The sequence below is a fragment of the Aspergillus aculeatus genome (assembly GCF_001890905.1).
Source record: "Aspergillus aculeatus ATCC 16872 unplaced genomic scaffold ASPACscaffold_2, whole genome shotgun sequence".
Classification (NCBI taxonomy): Eukaryota; Fungi; Ascomycota; class Eurotiomycetes; order Eurotiales; family Aspergillaceae; genus Aspergillus; species Aspergillus aculeatus.
Window position 1 is genome coordinate 256,747 of NW_017962977.1, and position 19,117 is coordinate 275,863.

Sequence of the window (19,117 nt, forward strand, 5' to 3'; positions counted from 1 at the left end):
AGTAGATACACTCTTCGTGTCAAGACCCGTACAGGTAAGCCAGGGAGGTAGTGTGCAGAAGGGCGTGAAACGGGGCCCCAAAGGATCCATAATCTAACCCCCACAAAGAATCTTCCAGGGTTCGTCATCTTTCCTTCTTCAGGTATACAGCTCGTGGCATGATTGATTACTCACATAATCAATTTTCAGTTCTGCTTGATAAGCATAAGCATAAGCATTCTGCAAGCCAAATCTTGGCTTTTGTTAGTCCGTGTCTCCACCTGCCGTCCGTGTGCCTCGGTTCCGGATATTTTGCTTCCGTATATTTCTGCTGCTTTTCTCCTTTCCTCTTGCGTTGATTTGTGTTGAAACCCTAGACGGGGCATACAGTTCTGTTCTGCAAAATGCCGTCGGTTTTGAGTGAGCCCGTGAAATTGCCGTGTGGCTTGGTGCTGCCGAACCGGCTGGCGAAGGTTAGAGAGTCTTTCGTTCCTGTGGCTGTCTGTGTTTTTGTGGAGTGCTTACGATGACTGAGTGTGGATAGGCAGCGCTCGCCGAGTCGCTGGCTGGATCGCAGAATACGATCACCCCGACTTTGTTGAAGGCGTATGAGCGATGGGGGCAGGGCGGTTGGGGGGCGATTCTTACTGGTTCGATTTACTCTCCATCCCTACAGCGTCTACGATTGATCTCTGACGCCGTATACAGGCAACGTCCAAGTCGACATCAACCACATGGGCCAACCCTTCGACCCGGCCCTCCAAGGCGACTACACCGACAAGACCGACCCTGCCATGCAACCCCTCCTCGCGAGCTGGGCCTCCTACGCCGCCGCTATCCAGCAGCACCACGGCACCCCGGCTATCGTCCAGCTGTGCCACCCGGGCCGCCAGTCGGCGCGGTTCGCCGGCCGCCGCGGCGTGTTCGCGCCCACCCTGGCCCCGAGCCCGATCCCCCTGCAGATGGGCGGCGACGGCTTCCTCGCGCGCTGGATCAGCCGGTTCCTGTTCCCGGCGCCGCGCGCGATGGACCAGACGGACATCGACCGCGTCGTGCGCCAGTTCGTGGACGCCGCGCGCGTCATGGCCGATAGTGGGTTCTCCGGTGTTGAGTTGCATGGCGCGCATGGGTATTTGATTGGTTTGTTTTCTCCCTTCTGGTCTGGTGAGTGGGATTGCTGACTGGTTTGATTTCAGATCAATTCTTGAATGCGAAGGTTGGTTGTTCCCCTCCTCCCCCTGAAAATCCTCCCCCTGAATACCGGGGAAGGAGTCATTCGAGGTGTTCATGAAGTTTGAGCTGACTTCTCCAGACGAACAAACGCACCGATGCGTACGGAGGTAGCGCCGAGAAGCGCGCGAAATTCGTGCTGGACATCATCCGGGCGGTTCGCGAGGTGGTGCCGCGCGAGTTCGCCGTGGGCATCAAGCTGAACTCGGCGGATCACAGCTCGAGTACCTTCGAGGAGACGATGATGCAGATCCAGTTGCTGGTTGAGGCCGGGGTGGACTTTTTGGAAATCAGCGGGGGAAGCTATGAGAATCCTGAGGTGAGTCTTACCCCCCCCCCCTCCACAGTCTTTCTCAATGCGCCTGGCCTTTCCCCGGTTTTCCACCTCCCCAGGTTTCCACCTCCGCGGAGAACCGTACTAACAAGCGAGGGCAGATGATGGGCCTCGACGCTGCTGCTGCCACCCCCAAGAGCGAACGCACCCTCGCCCGTGAGGCGTTCTTCCTCGACTTCGCCCGCGAAACCCGCCAACGGTTCCCCGATCTGGTACTGATGCTGACCGGTGGGTTCCGGACCCGCGCCGGTGCCGAGGCGGCGGTCCAGCAGAATGTCTGCGATATCATCGGGCTCGGGCGTCCTGCGGCCATCGATCCGGACCTGCCCAGGTTGTTCCTGGACGAGGGGCTGGAGGAGGAGAAGGCCCGGTTAGTGCTGGGGCGCGTGCCGGTGCCGGCGCTGGTGCGCTTGTTGCCGTTCAAGGGCGTTGGCGCGGGGTTGGAATCGGTAGGTTTGATGTTATCCGGAAGAACAATTTGGGAGAAGTGTGCTGACGACTTGCTCTCAGAATTACTATGCGGCGCAGATTAAGCGGTTTGCCATGGGGTTGAGGACTATTATTCCGGGAGTTTAGGGTGCAGTGTAATTTTGATGCGGTGTATAGTCGCTGTATGATGCATCCGAGGCGTACATAGATGTTCAGGTCACACAACTGTTTGGGTCTAGTTGTTTAATTGAGTTATGGATGAAATCCAATGAAGCAGTGATGGTTAAGCTGATAGTGTCCCCGTAGATGTAGAGGGGGGCCATGTCACAGTGTAGAAGTCGACTTGATGAAAATGAATATGTCTAACCACTACTGAAGAGTCGATGATCATAAGATGTGAGAGATCCAATCATGTCTTCGATACAAAAGAGAAGAAATAGAAGAATTGACATTGAGATGCCCCGTATAGTTGGAGCAAGACCCCGTCTTACCGCCAACACACCGCCAAGCCCTCTCCCCCCAGATTGAACCGGCAATATCCCCACCGCTCATCCCAAATTTTCTCCTCATCACGCAGAAACCCATCACCACCATCATTAACTAAACTAATACCAAACAACGTATACCTATACCTACACCTACACCTTCACCTGCCTCCTCGCCTTCCCAAGAAGACACCTTTACGACCTCCCCCTCCCCCGAGAAAAACCCCACAGAACGAAATCATGGTCCGCGCCCTCAAGCACCACGAGAAAAAACTCCTCCGCAAGGTCGACTTCCACACGTACAAGTCGGACAACAACCACCGCGAGTCGACGATCCGCACGCGCTACCATCTGCAGGACCCGCTCGACTACCGCAAGTACAACAACCTGTGCGGCTCGCTGCGGCAGCTGGCGCACAAGCTGAGCGAGCTGGACCCCGCGGACCCCGTGCGCCGCAAGCTCGAGGCCAACATGCTGGACAAGCTGTGGCGGATGGGCATTCTGAAGCAGAGCCGCGAGCAGGGGGCCGGGCTGTCGCGGGTCGAGCGCGAGGTGACGGTGTCGGCGTTCTGTCGGCGGCGGCTGGGCGTGTTCATGGCCAGGTCTGGGATGGTGGAGAATGTTGTTGCTGTAGGTTTTTTCTTTTCCCCCGGGGGTCGTGGGATAGGGGGATAAGGCTGGTGCTAATTTCTGCGTTGCAGGCAAACACATTCATCGAACAAGGCCACGTTCGGGTCGGAACGGAGGTCGTCACCGACCCCGCCTACCTGATCACCCGCAATATGGAGGACTTTGTGACCTGGGTCGATAGCAGCAAGATCAAGCGGACGATCATGAACTACAGGAATAAGGTGGATGATTTCGATTTGTTGTGATGATGTGATGATACCCGTGAGAAAGAATGGTGTTCTGGCGTTTTTTTTTGTTTTTAGTATAAAAAGTTTGGGTGTGATTGATGCTGTCAGTCTTATCTGTATAAACATAATCCCAAGACAGGTTGCTACAGTACTGCAGTTCAGGTGATGTAAGATTTGCATAAACCAAGCAAAAAGTAACGATTGACAATCTATGGGTATCAAAACATCGGCAAAAAAAAGAAAAAAAAAAGACTTGATGGAATCAATCACTCCGGAATATCCATTCGGAACCGTCGCACACTCCCCTCGTAATTCCCCTTCCCGTCCTTTTCCTCGAAAAATGGCATCCGACGAGCCCGCGACTGACACCATTTCGGCGCCACTCGCCGCCAGAACCCCCGCATCCCGCTGCTCGCCTTGTCGATCTTCTCGTACTCCCGCCGGCGTGTGGACGGCGAGGTCCAGTCGATCACGGTCACGGTTGTTCTGGGGGTCGTCGTCGTCGTCGTCGTCGAGACTTCATCGGTATAGTCCCATACCGGGAGGGTGGATGCGCGGACGGGGGTCTTGAGCACTTCGTGGATTGAGATCGGCGAGTAATCACCGCCGCCCCCGCCGCTGCTCCTTGCGTTGGTGTTGGTGTTGCTGGTGGTTGTCACGTTGGAGCTGGTGCTGGGGGAGCGCTGATTGCGCGGGGTTAAAGGGGGTGTCGTTTGTTGTTTATGTTGTTGTTGTTGTTGTTGTTGTTGTTGTTGTTGTTGTTGTTGTTGTTGTTGTTGTTGTTGTTGTTGTTGTTGTTGTTGTTGTTGTTGTTGTTGTTGTTTATGTTGTTGCTGCTGCTGTTGGAACAGTCGACAGGATTCACGATGCAGGGCTAGAAGATCCTCTCTGCGGGTGGTTTGGTCGGTGATAGGGGTGATGGAGACCGCGGTGGCGGTGCGACGGTGCTGCGAGTAATGGGAGCTGCTGTGGCGGCTGTGGAGACTGCTCTTGCGATGACGGGATGTCGAAGAAGAAGAAGAAGAAGACGACGATGAGCTTGTGGTCTTGGTACTTGTGGTTGTTGCTGCAGGGGACGATGGCGACGGGGTTCGTCTTCTTTTGGGCGCGGCGATGATGCTGCTATCCTCCAAAGCATGAGGGGCATCCATACACGGCGATAGGCTTATCTCGGTGACCTCCAGTGTCGGATAATCTTTGATAGTCGTTGGGAGTTTCACACCGGGTGAAATATACGTTTGCTCTGGGCCAGGGCCAGAGCGTGAGGGTATAGACATGTCCTAAGGGAAGGCGGGATTTCCTAATCAGAAAGTAGTTGGGGGCTGTTGACATGTGATTTTATTTTTTTGAAATCGTGAGGATGACGGCCCAGCCGATGCACACACATGCCCCGAGGAAGAGGAGGGGGTGGGACTTTAACAAGCAGGGATCATCTTGGCAGCTGGTTGATGTACTCGAGTTTGGTATGTGTGGCGGTTATCAGCTGGTGTCAGGGTCGATTAGGTTCTGAGAGGGGCAAGTCAGTCGACCGGCGATCAATACGAAGAGAGAGAGAGAACAAAAGGGTCAATCAGACTGACCTGCGAATGTACTGGTGTACTTGATAAGTACCTAGATAAGTACTGTACCTGGTACTTTACTACTCAGAACCTCTGAAGGTAAATGAGAGACTGAGAATAGAACAATAATGAAAGACTGAGCGTGAGGTTAAAGAACAAGAACAAGAACGAGAACGGGAACGGAAATGCATGAATGAGAATCTGTTGTGATGGGAAGGGGAGGGGGTAGTACTTAGGTTTTAATCTATTCTAGACCCCATTTTGCCCTTTTTCCTCAATTTCCCTTTTCCCTCCCGAACGCAGGCTGCACTCATTCCAAGCGGCAACCCAAACCAGTTTAACCGCCAGGGTTGCATTGAAGCGTCAATTTTCCCTCGAGTACTTAACTCGATGCAGTGCAGTCCAGTGGGGGATGCATGGATCGGCGGCAAGGAACCACCTTAGACTTGAGGGAGATGATCATCATTGATCATACTGAGAGAATATTGTTGATTGTTCTTCTACATACAGAGTGCTACGTAGTCTGAGGGGGAAGTTCTCCATAATTCACCCACTGAACCTGTTCTTCCCCTTCCAATGCAGGTTCTTTTTTCTTTCTTTCTCTTGCCCACTGCGGGGCTTTGTAGACCCCCCCTCCCCTCTTCTTCTTCCCCCCTGCATTGAGTGATCACTGATCAGTATTATTCAGGAATCTCGACCTGACCCTTAGACTAACTAAGTGGTGGTTAGTGTGCCCCCACTTGGAATTGGCTTGCTGTCAGCCAATCTTCCCTCCCACGGTCCCGCTGCCGTCCTCGAGGCCTCACCGCCAGTTACCTTTCGTCCCTCTTCATTCACACTTCATGGTTTGTCTGCACATATCATGAGACTGCGTTGTCTTGAACACTTCCTCATGAAGCTTCTTCTCCTGACATGTCAACACGACCCTCTTGCAGTCTCACATTCCGTTGTGGAATGGTAGACATCACCCAGACTCGACATGACCGCATCCTCCACAGTGCGTGGGGTGCGAGACATTCCTTGGACCAAGTCTAGATGCCTGACGTGACGTGATTGGGGAATGGTTCTGGCACCTGGCCCGAGTCCGTGAGTCAGTTCACTCAGAACCATGGATTGACTTTGAACTAAACACCTAACCGGCACTATAGAATCCACATCCATCGCTTACTATCACCAGTTTTCCCAGCAATAGTCAACATGATGACATTTCTCTCAACCACCGCACAGTGGTACAACCCCGGATAATCCCCGGTGACTCGGGCGGCTAGTACCTTGGCAGACCCAATCTCTCTTCCTTTTGATAAGCGATAACGGACATGTCGAAGTATTGTTCTCCTGCATATATTGCGTCTCGACGGCAGACACGTGGACTGGCAGCTTCCTCTTCGAGGTACCATGTACTAATGTGAGGCGTCATAGCCAGTTCTACCTTTTATCAAGATCATCCTCACCCCCCTCGCCTCGACTGCGACGGCCTTTCCCTGTTTGTCCACATCAAACACAAACTCATCGAGCCCAACGGCCCCATACACAAAAGCGTCCACAAGGAACCAGGGTCGGGCATGCTCGACTGAAGGGACCAATCCCATCGACTCCCAAACTCAAATCCCGAAAGACCGCCCGGAAAGGCACCCGCCCTGGTGCCTTCAGTCCGGTCGGATACAGCCGCACGCTGAGATCCGTAATAGACGCGCCCAGAAGCAATGAAAGTGTGTTAAACATATCATTGCCCTCATCGAACCATGTTTCGACCTTCAGTCCAGGGCCGTCATCCGTATTGATGGTCAGTGAGGATGAGGAGTTCCTCGCAAAATAGGATCCCACGAATCTTGGGATCGCCTCCTCTTTCGCCGCTTCGTCGAGCGCGGGAAGAAGCGAGTTTGCAAGGAGATCGGACAGATAGGCAGCTGTCCAATGTGTGTTTGTGCCGGCTATCAGTATGGTGAAGCCGACCTTGTGGTCTGGAGACAAAGCAAGCATGGATGAGTACGATCCCAGATCTCCGGCTTTGGCGTAGAGATCGACCACTCGTGAGGAGGGAAACGAGTAGATCTCCCAGGGAGCCCCGACGGCCAGGTCTAGTGAGGATGTGTGACTAGCCGGCTTTAGCCAGCGCCGAGTGAGGGAGCTGGAAAGTAGCCGGCTGTCAAGAATGGCGCGGCCAAGGGTGGCCACGTCCTTGGTCGACGAGTAGAGGCCACCGGTACTGCAGGCAGTCAGCACGGTCTAGTGATGGAGAAGTTGCACGAACAGTGTCTCGTCGCCGAGTGAGTAGGTCCACCACGTGGTCTCTACATCGCCGGGAATGACCCCAAGTCTGTCCGCTGGCTTGTTGTAGCTGGAGCGGGTGAGGTTGAGTGGGCGGATGAGATCCCGAGATAAGAGCGTCTGGTAGCTTTGGCCGGTCATCGCTTCCAGTGCGTATCCCAGGATCTGGACGCTGCATTTGAGTAGACAGGTGTGGACGCAGTCGGAACGACGGGATGTCTCTTCAAGAAGCCGTCGAAAAATCCTAGAATGATCAGCATTTTCCATTTGGAATAGATGGAAGGCTCACGCTTTCGATCACAAGGCCTGCCTGGCGCACCGCATGGGGGAGTCTTGGCTGCTGAAAGTTCAGGAAGGCCGATTGCACTCAGGGCAGGCAGCAAGGTGGCTAGATCAACGAATCCGTCTGTGCATATATGAGTGTGCAAGACAGCGATAGTTCTGTGCAGATACAGGCCACTCACAGTCTCGCGGTATCCCCGCTAGGTGACTTGCCAGCTGCCCGATTGTCATTTCCTTCCAGCGCACTGAGTCGATCTCATTCCCAGGTGGCTTGGTGCTCAATTTTCGGATCTCCGGGACATACTTCGCCACCGGATCGCGAAACACAGTAACCCCCCGTTCGATGAGTAGCAACAAGATTGTCCATAGTTTTGAGCCACTACCGATGCGGAACACAGTATTCTCATTCACTACACTAGCCCCTACGGAAGTGTTGACATTTGGAGCGGTATAGTAGGATTCGAAAAGGGGTTCCGCGTCATCCGTCGAAAAGACTTGGATGGCAAACGATGTGGTGTTCGGGTCAAAGACGTCATTGAGAGGGGATGTTCCTGCTATGGCTGCCTCGAGAGCCGAGGAAATGTTGTTCTTCGCGGCGAGGAATGCGCTGCTTGTCGAGAGTGCTCTCGGGGCCGGGAAGATGGGTCCCAGAAGCGGACAATATTCTGGTGATGCGGCGAGAACCAAAGGGCAAAGAAAGGCAAGTAACGATAGAGACAAATACATTCTGGCTTGGAAATGCTAATGATTCTCCGATGTCAGGCTTCCCGTTTGTTCCATTAGCAGAAATTGGAACCAGGGGGCATCGAGGACGCCCCGTCAGCTATATACCGGTAGTCAATTGGGCTTATTGGATGAGCATTTCTCGGCCGTCCATTCTCAAGCACTCCGCTATATTGGCTCCGGATTGATCGTCTGTCCGGATGCGGCCCTCAATTGACAGGTCACAAGGATAGCCTCTTCGATGGGATTTAACCTCAAGACCAGATTCTGATACTCAAACCGCGCCGCCAAGAAGGTGAAGATAGTGGTGAGAGGACTGGTGCTGGGATGAGGCCATCTACATCTCTCTCAGATCCCATGCTCCTGGGGTCTGATTCGATCCCTCATTGTTTGGTATCGTTGTGGTGGAAGTTACAAACAAATGGTACATGTCGGAGGGTGAGTCTGTCTGAAAGCAAGAACCACTCAGCGATTGCTTTGTTTCCGCATCGGCCCATTTTCTAGTAGACTCGTCACATTGACTTTATTGAAGTTGTCTATGGTCAATCTGATAGACTTCATTCGGTCGAGGCAATCCCAGCAGAGATTGGGTCTGTGGTGATTGGCTCTTGGACATTGTACAGGCACGTGGCTTGGCGATGCGCATACCCAATCCAATCAGCACTATGGAGCCTAGCCTCTCATGACTCAGATCATCAGACTTGATATCATTGCAATATCGCAGTATGCGCATCACTGGACGGATGCAAGAATCCCCAGAGCTGTGTGTTTTCCGTGGCATTTTATCAGGTGGGATGTTCATGGGGACATTTCATTCTGGGGATTGCTTCCTCGAGTACGCGTTAGTTCAGCCCCAATTGAACTTGGATCTTTAAACGTGCGGAATGTGTGTACCTGGTGATCTCATGGTTGGAACAACCAGCTAGCTGAAGGCTGATGCCCACTTTCCCGGCCAGGGGTCATCTACACTCTTGTGGAGAGCGGAGCTCGTGATGTGATGGAGCAATAGCTCTTGGGTGCAATGGTCTTTACGCAGAGATCAAGGGCTAGTTCAGCGGAGCAAGGCATCAGGCTAATGAGCCGTTGGTATCGAATAAAATGCAAGTTTTTTGTTGTTAAAGAAGGCCTTATCCATTTTCCTGACCAAGTCCGAGGAGTTGTGAGTATAGTATGCCACCGTTGCTCCACTCATTGATCAGTTCACAGCCTACCCTTCTCCGTCTCTTCATTATCAAGCTGATGTCGAGCCGCTGACATCTCGCTGTAGCCGTGCGATTTTAAGCTAGTCAGGGTCGGTGTCCCTCTCTCGACAGTTCTTCGTTCAGGGCTCATGGAGAGAAGGGCGGTGAGGGCATGTACATGTACTGTAGATTGGTTGCTTTTGGCCAGTGATTTTCAGTTCTTAGGAGCCCTTCGTAAGGTATTTTCATTGACTGCAGTGGTGGATGGGTTCTTCCTTGACTGGTAGGGTAGAATCGGCGTTTGTTTGCTTTGGCCCAATCCGAGTCGCTACTTGATCGAGTCTGTCTTTGGGTAGGTAGGCATTGGTATCAGTGGTTAGGCGAGGATGATGTGCCTAAGGGGAAAAATACAGGAACTAGCGAATTTCGCGTATCTGGGTTAGGGGGGACTCGCTGCCTATGACAGTGGATTCGGATCAGCAATCATAGCATCATAGTTTCAAGGATAATCTAGGACCCAGATACCCACCACAGGAACCAAGATGCCAATTTCCTTGGCATGGGGCCGCAAGGAAGACGGGAGGGAATCATGGAACTTGGAATAAGATGGAGGAGACCGACAGGCTCCACAGCGGAGTAGGGGAGATGTCAGATTGTCTCCCCCTGCCAGGCAGCCAAACAGAAAGAGGGAGACTGACTCCGTCCAGTTCGTTGTTCGTTCGTTGTTCCCGGCCCGTCCAGCCGCCGCTGCTAATTTAGTGCGGGTCGCGATTAATTTAACAACAACTTCAAAAGCACCACCCACCTACTACAATGGACTCGGGCCCCTTAGAGGACTCAATTACTTCTTCTCATAAGAATCCTGTTCGGCGGCGTGCTTCTAAACCAAGATCCCGTACCGGATGTCGCACCTGTCGGTAAGTGATGCACACCGAGGCACTGTGCAGTACATGCAGGAAGTGATTTGACTATCCGCTGTCACTCGGCTGACGCATTGTCAACAGAGCGCGGCGGATCAAATGCGATGAAACGCCCGGATCATGCCAGCGCTGTACCTCCACAGGCCGAGTCTGCGATGGATACGAGGTGCAACGACTGCCTCTACCCCCGCGTAGAAAGACAGCAACTGTCTCTAGAATTCCCGCCCCGGTACCAACCGGCTTTCGCTTCACAACCACCACAGATGAGATGCGCTGTTTCTCGTACTTTCAACATTGTTCGGTCTCTAATCTGATTGCCTCGGTGGATAACCCTCTATGGGAGAAACTCGTACTCCAGATGAGTTACAATGAGCCGGCCGTGTACCATGCGATCGTGGCTCTGGGCTCAATCCATCAGAATCTGGAGAAGCATGGCTTGCCCAGGCCTGGAAAGAAGTCTGATAGCACTTTAGAACGTTTCGCAGCGGAACAGTCCCTCAGATCCTTCTCTATGCTCACCCAGCGCCGTGCTTCGCAGGATCCGGCCCTGCGACAGGTGGTCCTCATCTGCTGCTTACTTTTCACCGTGACTGAACTGCTCTGTGCACGCCCAGAAACCGCGAGTGTGCATCTAGCAGGTGGGCTGAGGATTCTCAGAGAACTCAGAGCACAAAGAGGCGCGCACTCGCCGTGGGAACAGCAGACCACTCTGGAGACGTATCTGCATCTTCAGAGTCAGTCCTTTTTCATGATGGGTGGGCCAATCCTGACGACCGATCACGAGATAATCCATGAGAGGCCGTATGAGGACCATCTATCTACCTTCACCACCTTCCACGAGGCCCAGCGCGCATTCGGACCCGTATTTAACGCTAGCTGCGGCTTTCACGTAATATTCTGGAAGCAAAGACAAAGGATCCCGGCCGCAGAGTCCTACCAAGCTAGCTTGCTCTCCCCAACCCGCATCCTTTCATGCTTAAATCGGTTCCTGCAGCAGCTCGAAGCGTTTGTGGCGCAGCCATTCACCCGCCTCAATACAAAGGAGGAGCGGGGTGTGCAGCTGCTGAGAGTCATCACGCATGGACAGATCGTGGGTGTCAAGAGCAGCCTCTTGCTTAGCAATGATCTCTCCTTGCATTCCCTCATGGAGGATTTCGTGAACCTGCACCGAATGCTGAAAACGACATTGGACCAGATCCGGGACCGCCCGCTAATCAGCCTCGGAGTTGGTATTATCCCCGTCTTTTTCTTCTTGGCTCAGTGTCCCGACTACGAGATCCGCTTGTGGGCTATTGATAGTCTACTGTCGTGGCCGCATTGTGGCGGCTTCTTCAACTCGAAGCAGATGGCTCAAGTGGTGCTTCAAGGGATGAAGACTGAGCTGAGAACGCTGAGAGAGAGTTGTCCACTCGGTGTGGACGGGGTGGTGGGTTTCTTTAACAAAAAGGACGGGTCATTATTTGCTCGAATCCTGTACTCGGGGAAGAATGGGGCTACAGAACGGTTGGTGAGGCTTGATGAGTAGTTACGTAGGTGTCAGGACTAGGCAAGTATTTGTGATTCATGATAGCTGTAGCTGCTCCGTCTGTAACTAGTAGGAGTGTACACAGAATACGTCTGATTTGATCTTCTCCCCTTGATTTATCCCTCAGATATATTGATTTCTGCATCACTGGATAGGTTTCGAAGAAGGATGAGACTACATCGTCATGCAAGGCCCAGGCTCTCTAACGCTGATCTTGTCTATTTGCGTACTTGTAATCGAGTGCTAGTTCTTGCTGCGTGCTAGCAGCATGCTCGGCTTAGAGTATCATGACTCTCAAACTCATCTGGCTTATGGTTGTGAATATGCTCAAGGATTTCTGCTGGTGGTTGAACTGATCGACCGACTCTGAGCGCCACACGTAGTCCCTTTGTAACCGTACATGTTGCCGTCTTCGTAGCTGGTCCACTGGGGTATATTCTGGTCTTTTGCCTCTTCATCTAGATAGGTACTGATTCTACCCCCCGAAGAACATTTCTAGTGGAATTATGACATCTACATCATGAATATCTCTCTCCCTGCCTAACTCTACCGACACATTCTCCTCGGTGGTGTACAACGTCTTCGAGGCGCGAGCAACAAGCGATGTCATCCCTCAGTCATTTTTCGCCATAGGGTCGATGCATCCGGCTCCTTGGCAGTAGAAGATCACTTGGACGACTATTTCTAGATCTTGCTCTACCGTATTTACAAGGAAAGCAAACAGGGAGAATTTCCTGTATCCTAATTATAGCTCTCCCTAGCTCGAGAACTTTGCTTGCGCGGCCGAAGGAAAGCCTCCGGTCAAGGTGCTCGGAGGCAGGCAGCGGTTGTGGTTGGACTGGAAGTTGGTTCCTGCCTGCACCTGGTACCTATTACTCTGCAGGCTGTACAGGGGTAATAATTCGATTCCTGGTTCGAAATCGGTGGAAGGTCGGCGCTTAACGCGACCCCGGCAAGCAGCAAGAAGAAAGTAACTTGTGTTACCCTCAATGGTTACTGCCGCTGAAATGCCTTTGCAACCTCTCATCATCCTTCCATTATTGTTCTCACCCCTCAAACTCTTCCGGGCCAGCCCTGCTTTAAACCTCCAGCTTCCAATATCCTCTACGACCTACGTACACGATGGGCCAGCAAGCGTCCGCTCCCCAACCGGGGACACACATCCAAGTCATCGGCGCCGGACTCTCGCGCACGGGAACCGCCTCCTTCAGCGCCGCCCTGGAGATCCTTCTGGGCGGTCCCATCTACCACGGTGGTACCCAGACGCTGATGGGCCCGCCCACGGAGATCATCTCGTGGAAGCAGATCCTCCAGAAATGGCTGTCGGGCGACCACGCCACCACGCTTGCCCTCCTCCAGACCCGCACCGCGGGCTACGCCGCCATCACCGATGCGCCCGCGTCGCAGCTCGTCCCCGAACTCCTCGAGCTCTACCCGGACAGCAAAGTCATCTGTACGGTCCGCGACCCGGACGCGTGGGTGCGGAGCATCCAGCAAGTCAGCTCGATCGTGCGCCTGTGGTTCCTGGGCGCCGTGCTGCTCCCGCTCCCGGGGATGCGGCACTTCATGGGCTACAACTGGCTGCTGCAGGCGCAGTGGGACCGGATCTATCGCTCGCGGGACGTCGCCTGGATCTATCAGCTGCACCTGCAGTGGCTGCGCGAGGTCGTGCCGCCCGATCGCCTCGTGTTGTACGATGTCCGCGAGGGCTGGGAGCCCCTCTGCCGCGCGCTGGGCAAGGAGGTGCCCGATGTTCCCTTCCCCCGAATCAACGACGCCCAGGCGGTGGATCGCATCGCCGAGTACTACATCCGCAGGGGGCTGATGCGGTGGGCCGGCATCCTGTTGGCTATGGTTGGGCTGGGGGGTTGTTGGTTGCTGAGAAAGTAGTCTCCATTCTGATTTGACGAGGTTGCATACTGGACGTACTGTACTCTACCACACTGTATAGTACTCGAGTCTGGGTGGGGGGCATGCAGCCCAAGCTTTTCTTTGTATTCGTATGTAGCAGTCCTAGAATCCAGCAATTAAGCTTTTGCTCAAGCTTCGTTGACTTGCAAGCCACTCCCGCGACTTTGAAAGTGTACTATTTTTACATGGGCTGGCGGATGAGTTTCGAGTTTCCATGGTTGGCAATCAAGGGGTCCTGTCAGCAGGACAGCATTCACCTACTCCCCCCTGATTGATGGACTGGGTTTGCACAGGAGAATAATTCCGGGAGAAACGCTTGACGGCCGAATAGAATTTCTGTCAGGGCAAAAGCTTATCCCCCACATTCCTGGTAGAGAAGCTGCGGGTGGCAGCCCGTGGTTCCATGTGCTGCTGTTCCTGATTCACTTGGTCTCCTGACTCTGAACTGCCTGCCCCTGCGTCGATCGATTTGGTTCTCTGAGAGGACGAAGAGAAGAGAGAGAAAGAGGGGGAGGAGAAAGAGAGAGAGAGGGAAAGGGAGGGAGGAAGACGTATGGTTCTCTCTGGACAGAGGTAAGCTTGCTGCACTCGACTCTCTGCCATGTTGCTAACTTTAGTGTGAGCCAAACTTGCAGGTACTATTCACAGTCGAACTCCCACCGCAGTCGACAGATGGCGTCGTTGGCATCTCATTGCCCATTCCCCGCTCCCTCGGCCGGCTTGCATCCGCTTAGACCTCTCACTGAACAAGCTTTGTGAAATCTTCGCAGGAGTAACACCAGATGGCTCCATCTCGAAGCCGAAGACCCAAACTCTCTTGTCTGCTTCCTCCCCCCCCTCCACCCTCCCTCGACGCCCTACCATAGCAGCTGGCCATCCAGCGAGAAACTTTCACGTCATACTCTACTTCCTCCAGCTTCCTGGGTCTTCTCAGGCACACATCCTGACAGCGTTCGCGACGACGTCAAGTCTTGGCATCGGAGCAAAACCAGCGCGATTCCTCGCTCGAGGCTCGAGAAATCTTTCTCTCCTACACATCTCTCATCTCCTAACAGTTCCTGTATCTTCTCACCATCTTGTGCATATCGAGTCCAGGTAGTTTTCATTGGTTGGTGTCTTTCTCTTCTTTCCTATCTTCTTGTATGTAGGTTTCATTTTTTGTATCTTGTCTTTCCTATCTTTTCTTGTCTCATATGTCTCATCTCTTTGGTTATTTCTTATTTCTTTGGTCGTTTCATATGTCTCTTTTTCTTACTATCTTCTTCATTTTGTGCATCTTCTGTCTTTCCTATCTTCCGTGTCTCCTTGTATGTGGTTTCATTTGTTGTATCTTCTGTTTTCTACTTTAATCTATCTCATATATCTTATTTCGTTGTTTCTTTCCTTATTATCTTTCCTCCTTTTTCTTGTTGCTTCTTTTCTTATTTCGTCCATATCCTTGTGTATGGTTTCATCTGTGCATCTTCTTGTCTTCTTTTTTATCTGTTCTATATATTCTATCTGTTTTATCTCTTTTGGTTGTTTCATTTGTCTTCTGTCTTATCTCATTTTGTCTACTTGTTCTCTGTGTTTGATCTGTTTCCTGCTTTTTCTGCATTTTCCTCTTTTCTTTCTTCATTTCCTTCTTCACTTCTTGTATATGCTGTATATTTTATTTTTCTTGTTTCTTTGGTTTCTTTGATTTCCTTGATCTGCTTTCCTATCTTTTCTATCGATTCCATTTGTCTCATTTGTCTCATTCGTCTCATTTTGTGGATTTTTGGGAGTTAGACGTTCTATCTTTTCTGCTATCTTCTTTGATCTTTGCTATCTTGTCTGATCTGTTGGATTTAATTTTCTTTCCTGGGCCCCGGTTGGGTGGCTGGGACGGGCCTGGGACATCGGACACGCGAGTGTCTGGTGTTTGTGCAGTTTCGAAAGAGACTGGTAAGTCCTTCCTCTCAAGATTGTGCACTTGGCTAACAGCATTCTTTATGCAGACACATCTTGCTTACACAGGCCTTGGCTGGGTGGACGGGACGGGCCTGGGACATCGGACACGCGAGTGTCTGGTGTTGTTAAGTGCAGTTTCGAAAGAAACTGGTAAGTCTTCTATGGTTGTTAGTAACTACTAGCAGTTGACTGACAAAGGTCTGCAGACACAATTTGCTTGCACAGGTCCTTGGACGGGTGGACGGGACGGGCCTGGGACATCGGACACGCGTTTAGGGTCTGATGTCGATGATGTTCAAGTTTCATGATCAAACAGATGAGTGACCCCACCATAGCAACAAGAAACTTACTAATGGAGGTTCATCGATGTAGTTTGACCAGGCCATGGGCGGGCTGGGTGGGCGGCCTGGAGCTGGACGCTGTAGCATAGCTCTGGTGTCCATTCGGTGAGTGACTCTTCTGTCCAGTTATGAAACTGTGCTAACTCTTCTTGATAGTAGTTGTAGACTGGGCCTTGGTTGGGCGGATGGGACGGGCCTGGGTATTGGACACTGTAGCGTAGCTCTGTGCCCATTCGGTGAGTGATGTTTGTATCCTCTTCATTGAGTTGAGCTAACTTCACTTTATAGTAGTTGCCTTGGCCTCGGTTGGGTGGCTGGGAGGGCTAGGGCGGGACACTGTAGCGTAGCTCTGTGTCCCTTCGGTGAGTGACCATGACACTCTTTGAATCAAGCTGAGCTAACTGTGGTCTATAGTAGCGTAGACGGGCCTCGGTTGGGTGGTTGGGACGGGCCTGGGTCAAAGACACTGTAGCGTAGCTCTGTGTCGACTCGGTGAGTGCTGATCTCCTTTCTGGCTATGCTGAGCTAACTTTGCTATACAGTAGCTTCTGAACAGCCTTGGCCGGGTGGTTGGGAATGGGCTGGGATATACGACAAAGCCCATATGCGCCACTTCGTAGTTGTCTCGTGGCCATGGTTGGTGGTTGGGGCCGGAGACACGACAAAGCCCATACGCGACAACCTCAGGCCATGGCGGGCGGACGGGACGGGCCTGGGTTATGTAGCTGTAGCTTTGCACTCCCTTGGTAAGTGCTCACTATCCTGACTGAACCTCGCTAACTTGTCATGCAGTAGTGTGTATATTGTAAAAGGCCCCGGTTGGGTGGTCGGGACGGGCCTGGGATATTTTTTTTTCACTCATGGAATCAGGTTAGCTCGATGCTATCCTGTGCCCGTGGGTCAAGGTGTCAGTACCTTTCCAATGTTTGCATATTGACATGGCTCATTTGGCTGATCGATACAGGCGTACTTCCCCTATTGTTTTTCCTAGGCTCGGCGGGTGGCTGGGATGGGCCTGGGACATAGACGGTGGGTTCACTGTCTATGTTTTATACTAATCCTGCTTTTCCTTTTTTCATCTTGTTCCTTTATTTTTATTCCTTTATCTTTCCTTGCTTTCCTTTCCGCTTCTTTCTTTTATAGAAGGATAGTGAGTGATTCCCTCTGGCAAGGGATTAGCATACGCTACTGACTAACTTCTGTTTAAGGATTCAAGAAGTGACAAATAAAGCAACTTTTTTGTGGCCTCGCACGAGGTCTACACACCAGGTTTCCTGGTGTAGACGCTGCTGTCACTTCGAGAACAGGTAAGTGAAACAGCCTCGGTCTAGTGGATAATGACTGACATCCGTTGATGAACAGGATACATAGTTTTCTTTTCTCGTTTCTTGTTTATACACGCTTTTCTCCCACGGTTTATTTGCTTCTTCTGTTTATGTACGTACATATATATACGGGCTGACTGATTGCTTCGGGGAACGGGTCTGAAGGGGATGTGCGTGTTTCTCTCGGAGAAGTTGGGTGATTGGATGATGGAATGGGGTCTGGGTGCAAGGATCCCAGATTCATCTGCTCAAACGACAACTTCGGAGCAGCAGCTGTTTCCACGACAGACCTGGGATAGTGGTAGGGGTGATCAACAACACGATATACTTGACGACGACGCCCTCGACGATATCGACCTCACGGCATCGATGAACTCGACGATGACCTCGACGATGAAAACGACACTGACATCACGACATCGAGATCGACGACGACTACAACGACGATGACGACTACGACGACCTCGATGAGGACGACAACAACACGGCAACGAATTCGAAGGCCTCGGTTGGGTGGCAGGGACGGGCCTGGGTCCTCGACGACGACATCAACGACAGCCTTGCGACACCGACCTCACGACACCGACCTCACGACACCGACCTCACGACACCGACCTCACGACACCGACCTCACGACACCGACCTCACGACACCGACCTCACGACACCGACCTCACAGCAACGACCTCGCGCCACCAGCACTGACGACGACCTCGACAAGACAACGAGATCTACAGGCCTCGGTTGGGTGGCTGGGACGGGCCTGGGACAACGACCATCTAGTACCCCATGAAGTAAGTGTGCTAAGGGCGTCTATCTTCTTGATGCAAATAAGTTCAACTAACATTTCATGATAAATGATATTGGCGACGTTCTCTTTGCGCTGCGACACTAGCCGAGGATGAGCAGTTGGGACTGGTCTTCACACGATAGAATCTGCGCATCAGCGGCTACGTCGAGGACAACTACCTTCTTGATAACCTCGACAAACACCACTCGACAACAGCTGCTTGAATACGACTCTTTTAGCAAGCTGCGCTGATGTGAATCATCTCATGGCAGAGGCCTTGGCTGGGTGGTTGGGATGGGCCTGGGACATACAACTAGCTTTCACAATCTTCGAGAACGACTATCTACGACAGCATCTTCGGTGATAGCAACCTCCTCCACAATTTTTGTGCACAGCAATATTCTACACAGAAATTCCCTTGACAGCAACCGTCCACACATCGACATCCTCCAGTCAGCTACTTTCACATCGACCTCCTCGACAAGACTTCATCCAACACAGGCCTCGGTTGGGTGGCTGGGACGGGCCTGGGTCATCGGGACGTTTTCCACTTCCATACTGCATTAAACCATGGTAAGTCAATCAAAATTTCTCTGTTGTTTGAATGTATAAACCATGACGTACTGACGCCATGCTCCAGACAAAATCATGTGTCTCTCATCCCATCTCCCGATGTGAGGCCTGAAGTGTCGGGAGAGTGCAAGTTGGTCCTAGAGCCCAAATCGCAATGAGTTAGACTCTATTGTATAGTCGTGACTCGACAGGCTAGAGTGCTTGTGGTATGAATGTCTGAGACAGGAGAATTGTGTGGTGGGGGATGTCCTTTTCGAAGGATAGGTTCTACGGTCTGTGCGGAACGCCCTTCCTTGAATCTATATTATGTATGGGCAGTCCTGTGACCTGGTTTGAAGTGTGCGGAGGATTGTGGATTGCGACGAGGCGAGGTTGACGCAGCTTGCAGGTTGTCTGTGTATGCGGTGCTGAATTATGCTTGGTGAGGAGTGAGAGACGCATGTCATGGAAGATGGCCTGTATGTTAGAAATTGA

General features: G+C 52.2%; 6 protein-coding genes across 6 annotated transcripts; 4 read left to right on the top strand and 2 right to left on the bottom strand.

The window, feature by feature from the left end:
• Window positions 1-383: 383 nt before the first annotated feature.
• Window positions 384-2,366, top strand: ASPACDRAFT_1894148 (NADH:flavin oxidoreductase/NADH oxidase family protein; the record flags this gene model as incomplete). Its single annotated transcript, XM_020198689.1, has 7 exons — window positions 384-452; window positions 524-629; window positions 688-1,119; window positions 1,176-1,195; window positions 1,292-1,528; window positions 1,645-1,992; window positions 2,054-2,366. 7 exons carry the CDS (start codon window positions 384-386, stop codon window positions 2,117-2,119), a joined length of 1,278 nt encoding a protein of 425 aa, XP_020059727.1. The 3' UTR covers window positions 2,120-2,366.
• Window positions 2,367-2,697: 331 nt separating this feature from the next.
• On the top strand, window positions 2,698-3,332 carry ASPACDRAFT_22449 (snoRNA-binding rRNA-processing protein IMP3; the record flags this gene model as incomplete). Its single annotated transcript, XM_020199119.1, has 2 exons — window positions 2,698-3,087; window positions 3,159-3,332. 2 exons carry the CDS (start codon window positions 2,698-2,700, stop codon window positions 3,330-3,332), a joined length of 564 nt encoding a protein of 187 aa, XP_020059728.1.
• A 248-nt stretch (window positions 3,333-3,580) lies between these two features.
• On the bottom strand, window positions 3,581-4,591 carry ASPACDRAFT_56807 (uncharacterized protein; the record flags this gene model as incomplete). Its single annotated transcript, XM_020203174.1, has 1 exon — window positions 3,581-4,591. The coding sequence occupies one exon, from the start codon at window positions 4,589-4,591 to the stop codon at window positions 3,581-3,583; it is 1,011 nt and encodes a 336-aa protein (XP_020059729.1).
• Window positions 4,592-6,273: 1,682 nt separating this feature from the next.
• Window positions 6,274-8,149, bottom strand: ASPACDRAFT_49592 (serine hydrolase domain-containing protein; the record flags this gene model as incomplete). Its single annotated transcript, XM_020202260.1, has 6 exons — window positions 6,274-6,378; window positions 6,425-7,079; window positions 7,158-7,306; window positions 7,351-7,385; window positions 7,431-7,529; window positions 7,606-8,149. The coding sequence occupies 6 exons, from the start codon at window positions 8,147-8,149 to the stop codon at window positions 6,274-6,276; spliced, it is 1,587 nt and encodes a 528-aa protein (XP_020059730.1).
• Window positions 8,150-10,125: 1,976 nt separating this feature from the next.
• ASPACDRAFT_1852379 (Zn(II)2Cys6 transcription factor) lies at window positions 10,126-11,799 on the top strand. The gene is made up of 2 exons (XM_020197244.1): window positions 10,126-10,244; window positions 10,332-11,799. Exons 1-2 carry the CDS (start codon window positions 10,141-10,143, stop codon window positions 11,770-11,772), a joined length of 1,545 nt encoding a protein of 514 aa, XP_020059731.1. The 5' UTR covers window positions 10,126-10,140; the 3' UTR covers window positions 11,773-11,799.
• A 1,095-nt stretch (window positions 11,800-12,894) lies between these two features.
• Window positions 12,895-13,662, top strand: ASPACDRAFT_22738 (sulfotransferase family protein; the record flags this gene model as incomplete). The annotated part of the gene is made up of 1 exon (XM_020199141.1): window positions 12,895-13,662. One exon carries the CDS (start codon window positions 12,895-12,897, stop codon window positions 13,660-13,662), a length of 768 nt encoding a protein of 255 aa, XP_020059732.1.
• Between the last annotated feature and the right edge of the window lie 5,455 nt (window positions 13,663-19,117).

What these genes read in the sequence shown, in the direction of transcription:
- ASPACDRAFT_1852379 (XM_020197244.1), top strand. Translation starts at nt 10,141, where the DNA reads ATGGACTCGGGCCCCTTAGAGGACTCAATTACTTCTTCTCATAAGAAT. An exon ending in ACCGGATGTCGCACCTGTCG is followed by an intron (nt 10,245 to 10,331) that starts GTAAGTGATGCA and finishes CATTGTCAACAG; the next exon opens with AGCGCGGCGGATCAAATGCG.